Source organism: Cephus cinctus, unplaced genomic scaffold (assembly GCF_000341935.2).
Source record: "Cephus cinctus unplaced genomic scaffold, Ccin1 Ccin1_scaffold2643, whole genome shotgun sequence".
NCBI classification, from domain to species: Eukaryota; Metazoa; Arthropoda; class Insecta; order Hymenoptera; family Cephidae; genus Cephus; species Cephus cinctus.
The window spans coordinates 5,968-17,685 of record NW_014334322.1 but is presented as its reverse complement, the minus strand read 5'-3'; the positions used below and the strand labels follow the sequence as shown (position 1 = coordinate 17,685).

The following is an 11,718-nucleotide window of genomic DNA, read 5'->3' as shown; positions in this document are numbered from 1 at the left end:
AATATATTTCGCTTGCTGGGTAACCACGTCAGTCACAGACGCACTCCGCTCCGATTGCAGCACTTTTATGGAACGTTTTTACGAGCTCAACCATACCCCAACAATACGCCCCTGCCGTCCCACCTTCCTCCTCAACCAAGTACCGAGTATCTCTAACCCCCCGGCCGTACCTGACGCCACCTATAGACCCACACGCCCTGCGCCACACTTTGCCTGCTTTCGCCGGCCGTAAACCCCGTCGTACCGCTGCCACGCGGAACCTTCATCCTGCCTGTATAGGGTTGCGACTTAAATCTACGCGTTTAACATTGCAAGCTCCTCACCCCTTTAACTAGCTACGTAATATACGACGGAATCGTAAATATTCGGCTCTCTCACTCGGCCGCGTTGCTTCCCTGAGATACGGCTCTATTACACGTGATACGTATATGTAGCACGTGGGTGGCGCGCACGTTAGGCGGATGATGAAGCTTTAGGAGGTAGAAGAACAAAAATTGTTTTAATACAGCCCGGGTACCGTAGAATTTCGTTTTTCCTATGTATTTGCATACGGGAGTAATACGCGCGATTGAGGATGACACGTGGTCTTGGGGTCGTAGGTCATCCGTTGAAATACCACCGACCACCTATGGTCGGGCTAGGTCCTTTTCATATGTATCGCGTAGGCGAAAGCTCGACCGAGCTTTTCAGAAGCATGAAAATCTGATTGGCCGTGACTTTTTTTTCTCCGTGAAGTCATTGCCCGGAACTCAAAATTTCTAACGAAAGCTTTAAAGCTCTTTCCCGTAGCTCGGTGCTTGGAGATTTTTTTTTTTGGAATTTGACTTTTGCCATCACACGGCGCCTCGGGACGGATTCATCTCGTGAATCTGCCCCGTGCGGAGATCATGTAGAATTGAAAAAGCGAAAGAGAAATGGTACAGCTTTCACTTGGGATGAACCCTATCCCACCCCACTCTCTACTTTCTCTATTTCCCTCTTGATACAGCCAAACGCGTTTATTCCGGGAAACACGAAAAAATGACCTTTTGTAATACGATAAGGTGGACAGCCGTTACGGATGGCGGTAATTGCCCAGGATGGCCGCTCCGGCCGGAGCTTAACTCTGTTGAAAAAGAAAAAAAAAAAAAAGAAAGTTAGCTTTCTCCCACCTCCCCTCGAGCAAAGAGGTGCGCCACGGTGAATGGGCTGCTCGACTTTCTCTCGTCCCGGACGTGTTACGTAACACCTCGAGAGGAGACAAAGGAACCTGAGAGGATCATCTCGCCCGCGTTGTAAGTCGAGTCGTTTGGGATTCGGCAAAAAGTCACTAATGGCTGCTGGCGAACTGTTATTATCGTCGGTGACATTTGACGTTACGTAAAGTCCGTAAGCACTGACGTCATTAGGGACTCTGAGCTTTCTCATTGAAATGCGAATGCATTAATGACCGGGAATCTTCTTGACGTACTTGTATCAGCTGTTGCTATTAGTTGCAGCAGCCAAAAGCTTCCGACGTGTTTTGCAAGAGGGGGACTGTCATTACTGTACACAAGGGCGGACTAGTGTTTTTTCCATATTTTTTTTTTTCTTTAGCACGGGCTTTGCGAAATACAATCGAACCAGACAATTCTAAATGGGATATGAGAGGTCGGCTCGATTGAATTTTTCTGCGTGTCTCCATCGCTTTGACGCACCCTGAATTACATCGACCGATTCGAATGACAGCCGTTGTACTGGGGAAATATTTAGCGAATTCGCGAAGAACGTGTCGAATTTCAACCGGATTCCGTAATCGGGTGCAGTGGGGTTGGCGGACGGTCGTTTTTCGTGAATATTCTCGCGTGCCATCGTGTTGTCGACGAGGGATGAAATTCTTAAGGGTGGTTCTTATATACGTGCACGGTATAGAACGTATTGGTGCTCACGTGACTCTTACCGCCGGATATCCGTTTTTTTACCTAAATTTGAAATTAACAAAAGGGACTTTTTTTTTTGTTTCCTATGTACAGCGATCGTTGTGTCGGGTCAGGAACAATGGTAAACGGGCAGCGTATTTTCGTAGTTAGAATTAATCCTGAGTAACGTTCGCGACGTGACGTTGGGTCGAAATGAAAAATTTGTCGAATTCGTTGAAATTCGCCAACATTTTTTTTTTTCCTGCATTGTTCTATTTCGCGAGTGGTCTTTGCCCTTGGAGTCTGTGAATAAATTTTTTTTCAACTAGTCGATCTTCTTTGCCCGGAAGGTGGGCACCCCCCGTCGACTTTGGATTTTTGAAATGAATCTAGGCAATGAACAACACGACTACCCATAATCAGCCTCCAATGCGTTCCCTGCCATGAGCATCAGCCTTGAAGCTCAAAGTGCTTAAGCATTCGTATGGTGGCAGCAGCGATCGTGCCGAGTGAACGTGGTACGAGAGAAGGTGGAAACAGATGAGAAAAAAGTGTAATCGTTAAAACGTCGTGCTTGTTCACTCTTCTCTTCGGTAGATGGTTTGAATGTTTTTGATGGAAGAGCAGAATGAACCGTTTCATCTGCCCCGTCGATCCTACGCCATTCGGCTCCGTATCCCCTTGATTAATCGACGTGTGTGTATGCCCAGAGGTAAATAACCAAATTAGCCTGAAGGAATAGAGTGGGTGGCCCTGGGTATCAGGAAGAGGGATGAAGGCCGGGGAACGGGAGGTGGGTGGGTGGTTTGGCGCTTCTGCCACGAAGCTGAACGTGCCGAGAAGTGCGTGGCCAGGACAGAGCAAGATTAATGGCGAACCAAAAGTATTACCTTGTGCCACGTACTTGGTGCCTTGTTAAGAGGAAACCTATGTTCATCGTGGATGAAAATTCACGGGGGGATCCGGGAAGTTAGCCCCCCCCCCCATAATTCGAAAATTCCGGTTAGGTTGTTCTAGTTTTTTATAGGTTTCTATAGGTTTTTATAGGTTCTATAGCTTTTTCTTGGCTGTTCCAGCTTATTCTAGGCTTTCTCGCATTGTTCTTTGTTGTTCTTTGTTGTTCTAGGTGTTTATAGATTGTTCCAGCTTATTCTAACTTATTCTAAGTTGTTCCATATTGTTCTATGTTGTTCTAGGTTTTTCTAGCTTTTTCTAGGTTTCTATAGGTTTCTATAGGGTTTTGTAGGTTTCTATAGGTTTCTATAGGTTTCTATAGGTTTTTATAGTTTCAGCTTATTCTAGCTGATGCTTGGTTGTTCCATATTGTTTTAAGTTTTTGTAGGTTTTTTTTAGGTTGTTCTAGGATTTTCTAGGTTATTCTAATAATGTTCTAATTGTTTGAAATATGAACTCGGACTATTTTTTTTCTTCAAATTATCTAATCCCTCGTATCTGGATTGTATCTCGTGACTATCTGGGTAGTTCATTACATTTGCTGGGTTTGTGCGTAAATGCTGTTGTCTTAGGGCTTCTGTCTCTGTATATAGATATAGTATCTGGTCGGAGAATACAGCATCTCGGGTTTGGTACTGAGCTCCGGCACGTGGGTAAATCTATTACGGAGATAAGTCCGGACGGTGCTCGGGAGCAAGTTGGCAAACTGGAGCATCAGATAAGGAAGGCAAAGTAGGTTAGATGCCGTTGTAAGAAGATTTTGATATCGGATGATGGGGAGCCATGTGTGTTTGTGTTTTATGGGATTGTGTGGCAATACGTGTACGTTTAAGTTTTGCCGTTTTAACCATTACGACATTCAGATCTACCCCATTGACATTCGATTCCATATTCCGATCAAGATTGTCGGCATCTCCTGTTCGGGCGTACCTGTATCTCGAGATCGATCGATCCTTCGATATTTTTGGATGCTGCGTCGACGACGCTGGACCTTTCTCCGAAGATTATTTTTGTGCACGGAGAATTGGAATTTAGCCTGAACTTTTTTTTATTCCCTCGTATCCCGCAGTTGTCAATTTACTTAGGGTCCTATGTCCTCGCACGTGACCCTAGGGACTTTCGTGCAGGTTAATGTTGCCTGCCTGCCTTTCACACCTGATTCCTTGTAACGTGCGTGATTTTGTCCAGCGTGCTAATTGGCGGACGCCTTGTCACCGTCGTTACACGCGTTTCGGAGTCTCCGTGGCTAAGCGGGTTAATGATGACGTAGGCAATTTTTCATGTGAATTAGGGAAAGACATTTTTTATTTTTTTCTCGCGCGAATATCTTACTTTGGGGAAGCATATGCTTAATCGGCCTTTTTTTTTTTTTTTTTTTTATTTGGGGTAATACCGGCGGGACTGTCCCGCTTGCAGGAATAGCTTGCAAATTATCATGCCACTCTGGGATAATATCAAACCTTCGTCAGAATCTGGGAAATTTAGCTTGGAATTTCGGCTGGGTTGTCGGCGGCGGAAGTGGCGGCGGAGGGGAGCGGAAGTGGCGGCGGAGGGGAAAGGCCGTGGAGAAATGTGGAATTTAAGGCGTAAACTTTAGCAATTACCGAATGTTTCTCATATCCTTGAAAAGTTCGGTAAGTAGTAGCGGGGATTGGGAGCGACTCGTTTGCTTCGGCCTGACTTTTCTTCTCTCTCAGTCTCCCTCCCACCCCGCTCCTCTCTCTCTCTCTCTCTCTCTCTCTCTCTCTCTCACACACACACAGACTCCCCCTGGACTCCTTAACCCTTTTGTCCTTGTTCCTCCTCTCGTTCAAGGGGTCGGTAAAGTACTTCCTGCACTTATTAAATATCCTGCATTTAGTATCCTGCGTCCTGACTGTACAAAGGAAGTCCCTGTGACGTCACGAATAAAAAGGAGCCAGCTACAGGACTGGCGGCGTCCCAGGTTACATGTATGTAGCGCTAGGATGAAATTTTGAGATAGGATCCCGGAGATGAGTGGTCCGCCCATCTTCCCCCGGATGGTGAAAAATTAATTTTTGGAAAAGTCGGCTCGTAAAAAAAAATAATTACTTTGCCGATTGTTAAGGACCGTAAAATCACGGGGAGATTTTTTGCTTTTTTTTTTTTTTTCCCTCCCCTCTCTTTCCCTTTTGATAAGTGCCCCCCCCCGCTCCCCCCGTGCCTCTACACTTTTATTGCCCGACAACACTTGGACTCTTTACGTCGCTCGCGACAGCACGTGTCGACGCTGCTTTATTTCCCAGCCGTTAACCCTTCCGTCGCGCCATCAGGCGTTTAATAAAACGACGCGCTAGTTATTTTACGAGGATGAATTCTGGAGATAAGGGTGCAAAAGAAGGATAGAAGGATTCGGCCATTGCAAGGGCTGCTCCCCGGGTCACGTGGCACAGTCAGGCTGTCACTGTCGACTGATTGGTAAGAGAAAGAGAATTTGTGTATGGATCTTGAAACCTGACCTACCCTAATGATGTTTACATTGAAATTTTTCACCGACAACCCCCCCTGCGTTGCACCCCTATTTACGAGGGTCTTCAAGGGGTCGGAGGTTGATGCGAAGTTATCTGGTCGTGTCTGATGGATGCGAGGGGGGTGGCAGAGCACATCAAGTCGGTCTGGAGTGGATATGACGTGAAAAGTTTGAAGTTATAAATACGAAGTTGAGAAAATTGGAAAAGTTTTTCCTTAACCGCATCGACAGTTCGTCCGTTAGGTATCCGTTGATTTGCCGGTGTAACGTGTTCCCTTGGCGCAGGGTGGGGGATGTTAAAAAAAAAGATAATAACTGGACAGAGAGAGAAGGAACGGAGAGAGAGAGCGAGAGAGAGAGAGAGAGAGAGAGAGAGAGAAGAAAAGAACAAAGCGAATTCTTTGGTACGGACGAGGTTTGGGAGTTTGTACGCTGTTGTTTGACGTACCTGAAAACTTTTTTTATCCACGTGCGACCAACCGTCGCGACGTGTAAACACGCCGAATGAAATTGGAATACGACGAAAACCGGCCAATTTGGATCGTGGACGGCTTTTCCGGTGTGCACGCGCCCGTCGCACATGTGCGTTTAACCGGCCGGAAGTCGCGGGAAATGAGATTTGTCATGACGTAGATTTTTCGGAAGAGGGTAATGGATCAATGGATTGTCCGTTTTAGTGATTTTTGGGTGAAAGGAGAAATTTTCGAATTTTACAGCAAAATCAAACTGTTTCGAGTGGGGAGCTTTTTGAAAAAAAAAAAATTGAACCGCCTCCAAGAGACTGTTTCATCCCCCGTTTCGTACGTCTCGTTTGAATTTTGTTGAAGTCGGATGCTGCGCGGTCCAGCCCCCTTCGCCATCTCGTCGCCCAACTGATCCGAGCATTCGATATTTCCCGAAGCGACTCGGTCCCGTATCAAGGAAGTTCGGCAATCCCTGCGAGTCAGTCATCGGAGTTTCATAATCGTATAACTCCGTGGCAAAGTGCCCGGGCATCGAGAACGATTCATTCGCAAATGGGACTTGACGAGGGGCGGAAGAGGCTGGGGTAGGTCGTGTATCCCAGGACCAAGAGGCTGGATATAGGAATTGAAAATCTGCAGGGTTCGCAGACATTTCTCATCCCGATATCGGCTATGAGAATTTTGATTGGCGATCGATAACGACCACGTCGATTGATAAGCTCTTGCGACCTGCGATAAGAAGGCAATCGGTGATCGGGATTCGATGATAAGTCAAAGACGTGACTCGTGACGAGGGATGATGATTCGAGTCTTATGATTACAAACGGGTATAAAGAAGGTTGCTAATTCATGATCGTCAAGTTGGTATCTCGTGCGGTGTCGTCCCAAAGTTAAACCACAGTTCGCTTTAGATAAAAAAGAACGGGATTTGTAAAAACGAGATGCCAAATTCCCGTCCAGCATCCCACATCCGGAAAATTTCATTTAAACAGTAATTAATCTTATCGGCCATCGGATCCGTGAGGGATTCGAAGTAAAGGTCCACTTATTTTCTTTTCTTTCGATTCCACCACGCGGGACGCTAATTTCACGATCACTCTCTATCCTCCGCTAAGCTGGACCAGATTCCAGGCAGGTATCGAACGTTTCCTGAAGTTGTCCGGTAATGCGGCAATTCCGCGAAAGAGTGTCGCTAATCCAGCTTGCACGACATGGTTAACCTACATCTACTCCATCCAGCTCCTACGACCGCTGCTGCCCTCTACCAGTTGACGCTATCAGTCTTCTATAGTTTGCTGTCTTTTATTTCCTTTTCTCCTTTTCATTGGTCACGCGGTCCACTATTTCCAGGAACACGAACAATCCCCTGTCTACTAACCCAGTGGACCAATCAAGAAGCTGGGCCAACCCTCTCTCGGTGTACCTACTGATCAGTGGTACTTGAGGTCCTAAGCCGCCGATCCGAGATTGCGTCGAATGGCCGAATGCCGCTCGGGGCAGCTTGGAGGTTTAATCAATAGAAATGTGTAAATTTATTATCAGCCTCGAGAAACTCGAGCGTTTTCTCTCGTTATCATTGTTTGTTCAGTTCGAGAAACTGATTTGTTTTGTCAGCCAATTTATTTGGCAATGCTCTTAAGTCTTTGACGTTCGATACTTATTCTCATATTTCTTTACCCTTTGTTGTCGTACGTGTAAATCGTATTTTTGATCTCTCCGGTGTGAACGCTTTTTTATTTTATTTTCACGTTTTTTCTTTTTTTTTTTCCTCTGGCTTCTTGAGCCTAATCGAACGCAGACGGCTGGTTTCGAAGCTTAAAATTCTCATACGTGTCTCAGGATATTCTGCACGTTGATCTGGATTTACTTTCGAGATGTTTCATCTTGATGGACCCTGATGCATCGCAGCTGTCAGATTGTAGATTTACTTAAACTTTAAATCCACATTTAGTGCGAGTTGGATGATTCGTGTCTGACGACACCGAGAGAATCAAAAGTTTTTATATAATATTTTGATCGCTTGAAAATTATAATATTTTGGAAAAGTGCGAGGGTCACGTTACAAATTATTCTACCAGGCTAATGTTTGATTTATTAAATTTTTTGTTTTCAGGTTCCTGGTACATCCTTCACGGATCGACGATCCTCTCAGATCTCTCGGCTGGCAATGACACTTGGCTGGAATGAACGTGCAGGCAGGGAAGCCAACCCTGAAAACTGAGAAAACTGAAAAATCGACATACAGATTATCCACGATGGAACTTTGGTCACGTGACAAATGAAAGTCAAAAGGAAGCTGTGGCCCACCCCTCAATTACGCAATCGTCCGGCATCTCGAGAATCTTGGTAATTTGACGTGTTCCTCGAAGAAGGAGACCCCGAAGTACATCCGTGGCAGGAACACATTCGTCTTGGAGCGTACAAGCTCATGTGTCTTCCAGGAAGTAGACTTGGAGGATCCCGGAAAGTCCCTGAGAATCGGCCGGAACTAACAGGATCCTTACGTGGTCGTTGCTGACGCAGCCTCGTCAACGAGATCGTTTCCCAGCATCCGGGATTCAGGATAAATCCAAGAAAGGGAGTCTACGCCTTTTCCCTGTAATCGCGAAAACAATTCCGAGCGACAACTCCACTTATGAATGCGCAACCGGGTGTAGCCGAACTCGTTAAAAATCTGTGTAAGTAGAGCATCGACTTAGTCGTCAGACATATTACGAGCGGCTGCCGTAATAACACGCAGTAAAGTTTTGTTTGATTACTCTGTTTTTTGACAAAAAACAAATGTGAATTTTCAGACTCGTCATAATTAATAAGCTGCGCCGAGGATTAGCCGTGGAAGCAGGTGTAAACATTGGAATGCCAATATAAGAGGGAACATTGGCTGGAACAGTGTAAGCTGCAGGGGACGCGGGAATGGAAAAGCTCAAGAGGAAAGCTGGCTGTGAAAGGCGCTTGCGCAACTGTGCGGGTCAGAGTGCGCCCAGTATATAACCGGGCGGATGCCGTCGTCCTTTAGTCTCGCGTAAACCGTCGTCGCGACGACTTTTCAATCGGTTCGCCAAATCGCGCTGCGAATTTTCGTCCAAGTGCTACGAGTGATAAGACAAGTGAATTAACAAGACGAACAGCGATATCAATCGAAACGTACGTGGTAGCGTAATAAAAAGAAACGCACGTGTCGTGGGAAGATTTACGAAAAAAAAAATTAGACATAGATTAATTAGACATTCGAGTTCGCTTTGAATTTTTGTACCTCGAAATTTCTACTAAATCGGAACACTCCCGGGCGTTTTCTTCGTGAAAAAGATGTTCGACTTTGCTGCGAGTTCGATTCTCGACGAAAGGAGCAAACACGAAGAGTAAATAAAAGTCACAAGAGGGATACGAAAAGAAACGTGGAGAATCGTCAGAGAGGGAAATGCAGGAACTGCTGAACTCCTTTGAAGTCGGCCGACGGAGGAATTGAAGTTGCAAAAGTATCGCAGGGGAATTTCGAGGCTGCGCCTGGCCCGAGATACACGCTTTACTCGTTTATCGTTGGCGCACTGTATAGATATATTTATATATGCGTATATACATTTCGTATATGTACTGAAATACACTAGCCGTAGGTTACGCATATGTATGCACTTGTAAATCATCCCTTATATCGCAATGGTACTGTAAGCCCGTGCATCTGTATTAACTGTACTGTACAGTGGCGTAGAAAGAAAACTAAAGGAGAAAAGTGGTAGGGAAGTGGGATTGAAGAGAAGACGAAAAAAAGGGATGAAATTTAGGTTGCAAAGTCTGTATAGGTCATCCCGTGGCTAGCAAATCCATTGCAGGGTATCTGGTTACGGTGCCGTGTGTATGGGATTCGAGTTTCGGATAATTGGACCTTAATTCTCTTGAACGGGCTAATTATCGTGGATTTTTTTTTAATCCACACGAAAAAAAAAAATTAACCTAGTGTATCGCCGTACGACAGGGGTGATAGTGGATATTTAGGTTTATCGATTACACGGAGAAGGAAAGCTCATGGTAAAAGTTGACCAAGTGATTGAGGTCGTCGAGTGATTTTTCGTGTACAGGGGCGACGTTTTGGATTTATTATTTCACGAAAAATGTATTGTATAGGTAAAAACGAATGAGGTCAATTTGAGTAAACTGTAAGGTCGTGAGAGCTCGATGAGTCTAAGAGGAATAAAATGTACCCGAGAGCTTTCGCCTGTTGGCGAACTCGCGATCTCGGGGTTGAGTATGAACGTTACTTGGTAATTACGTAGTTAATCTTATCGAATAGCCTTCTGATAACGAGAAGACACCTCGGAATAAGGTCATGAGGTCAGAAATTGAAACGGGTTAAAAATCGGTTCGCGGGTTGATAAAAATTATGTGGATTAACAAGTGTGTACTGTGATGCGATTTGGAAGATTTACCGAGGTACTTATGGACCAGCCTAAATGTCACGTGAAACTCAAGGTTAAGGAGGAGTGCGGGTTCACATGGAAATGCGAGAAAGGATACGCGTCGCGATACAGATCCTCCGCAGTGGAAATCGCCTTAAGCCAGTCAGACAGTTCAAGTCGAGCTAGCGTGTCGGTAACGGTCGGACGTCGATGCGTCTGAGCGACGTCGACGTCGAGGATCTCGTGCCTCCGTCGACGATAATAATAATAATCAGCTGAACGCCGTCGTAGCTGTCAAAGTGATCCCTCATATATATATATATATATATATATATATTCTGAAGAGAAAGATGAGACGCAGGAATAATATTTGTTCCTGTCAATAGCTGTCAAAGTGATCCCTCAACGGTCGGACGTCGATGCGTCTGAGCGACGTCGACGTCGAGGATCTCGTGCCTCCGTCGACGATAATAATAATAATCAGCTGAACGCCGTCGTAGCTGTCAAAGTGATCCCTCATATATATATATATATATATATATATATTCTGAAGAGAAAGATGAGACGCAGGAATAATATTTGTTCCTGTCAAAAACGAACGCCCAGGACTTCCTGCAGTGAAAACGGGACCAACGATCCTCCAGGATGGTGCGTTTACGCTGCCGTCGCCCTGGTCGCTGTTGGATGCTACCTGAATGCCCTTGGAAGTGATTTCGTCCACGACGACATACCGGCCGTCGTCAGGAACAAGGACGTCATCGCCCAGAGTCCAGTGACCAATATACTCGAAGATGACTTCTGGGGGACGCCTATGCAGGACGTTAACAGCCACAAGAGCTACAGGCCTCTGACGACGTTCACCTTCCGGTGAGTGAACAAACAAAAAATTCAATTAATTTACGTCATTCACTCCCACGTGATTTATCTAATAGAAAAATATACTTTCATCCCCATTGCAATTGGACCGTCCAGGCTGTACGGGTTTGTTCGCGAACAGGAATCAGATTCGTCCTGAGCACAAGTCCTGAATTTCGAGAGGAGTATATGAACGCACTCTTGTATAGGGGAACGCATATTGCTTGGGGTTGAAGGAGAATCCTCGAAATCCAGAGAGCCGGACAAAAGGGGATGCGATAAAACGAATGGGAAAAAATGGAAAATAGTAAGAACAAGGGAGCATCTTTTTTTTTTATTTCTCTGAAATATGCAAAATTCAAAATCCAGGGGACGGTCCTTTTTTCGATGGGACGTGGGTGTACGTGTACTGGATCACTGTGGGATCTATACGTCATTGCCCTTACTGCGCCCACTGTCATTCTCTATCACGCTACTTTTTTCTCACTCTCTCTCTTTACCGTCTACGGGTAGAGATTCTCCGTACCGTTGGGTTTTGACGCATTGCTAGCAGTTTGCCATTGCTGAAGCAATACCGCATATTGGCCTCCTATTGGCCGATCCATCAAGTTACAAGACACCGACACATCGCTCATCCACCTTAACCCTCTATGCAATACAGCAATACATAGATACGTAGAAGCATT

At 45.5% G+C, this 11,718-nt stretch overlaps 1 protein-coding gene and 1 long non-coding RNA gene across 2 annotated transcripts in view; both read left to right on the top strand.

The window, feature by feature from the left end:
* The window catches only part of LOC107274319, a 31,002-nt gene extending 20,452 nt beyond the window's left edge, over window positions 1-10,550 (top strand). The window contains exons 3-4 of the long non-coding RNA XR_001539430.2: window positions 7,900-8,464; window positions 8,582-10,550. This is a non-coding gene — a long non-coding RNA (uncharacterized LOC107274319). The remainder of the gene's footprint in view (window positions 1-7,899; window positions 8,465-8,581) is intronic.
* Window positions 10,551-10,625: 75 nt separating this feature from the next.
* On the top strand, window positions 10,626-11,048 carry LOC107274308 (transmembrane and TPR repeat-containing protein 4-like). Its single transcript, XM_015753325.2, has one exon. The coding sequence runs from the start codon at window positions 10,737-10,739 to the stop codon at window positions 11,046-11,048; it is 312 nt and encodes a 103-aa protein (XP_015608811.1). The 5' UTR covers window positions 10,626-10,736.
* Window positions 11,049-11,718: the final 670 nt, after the last annotated feature.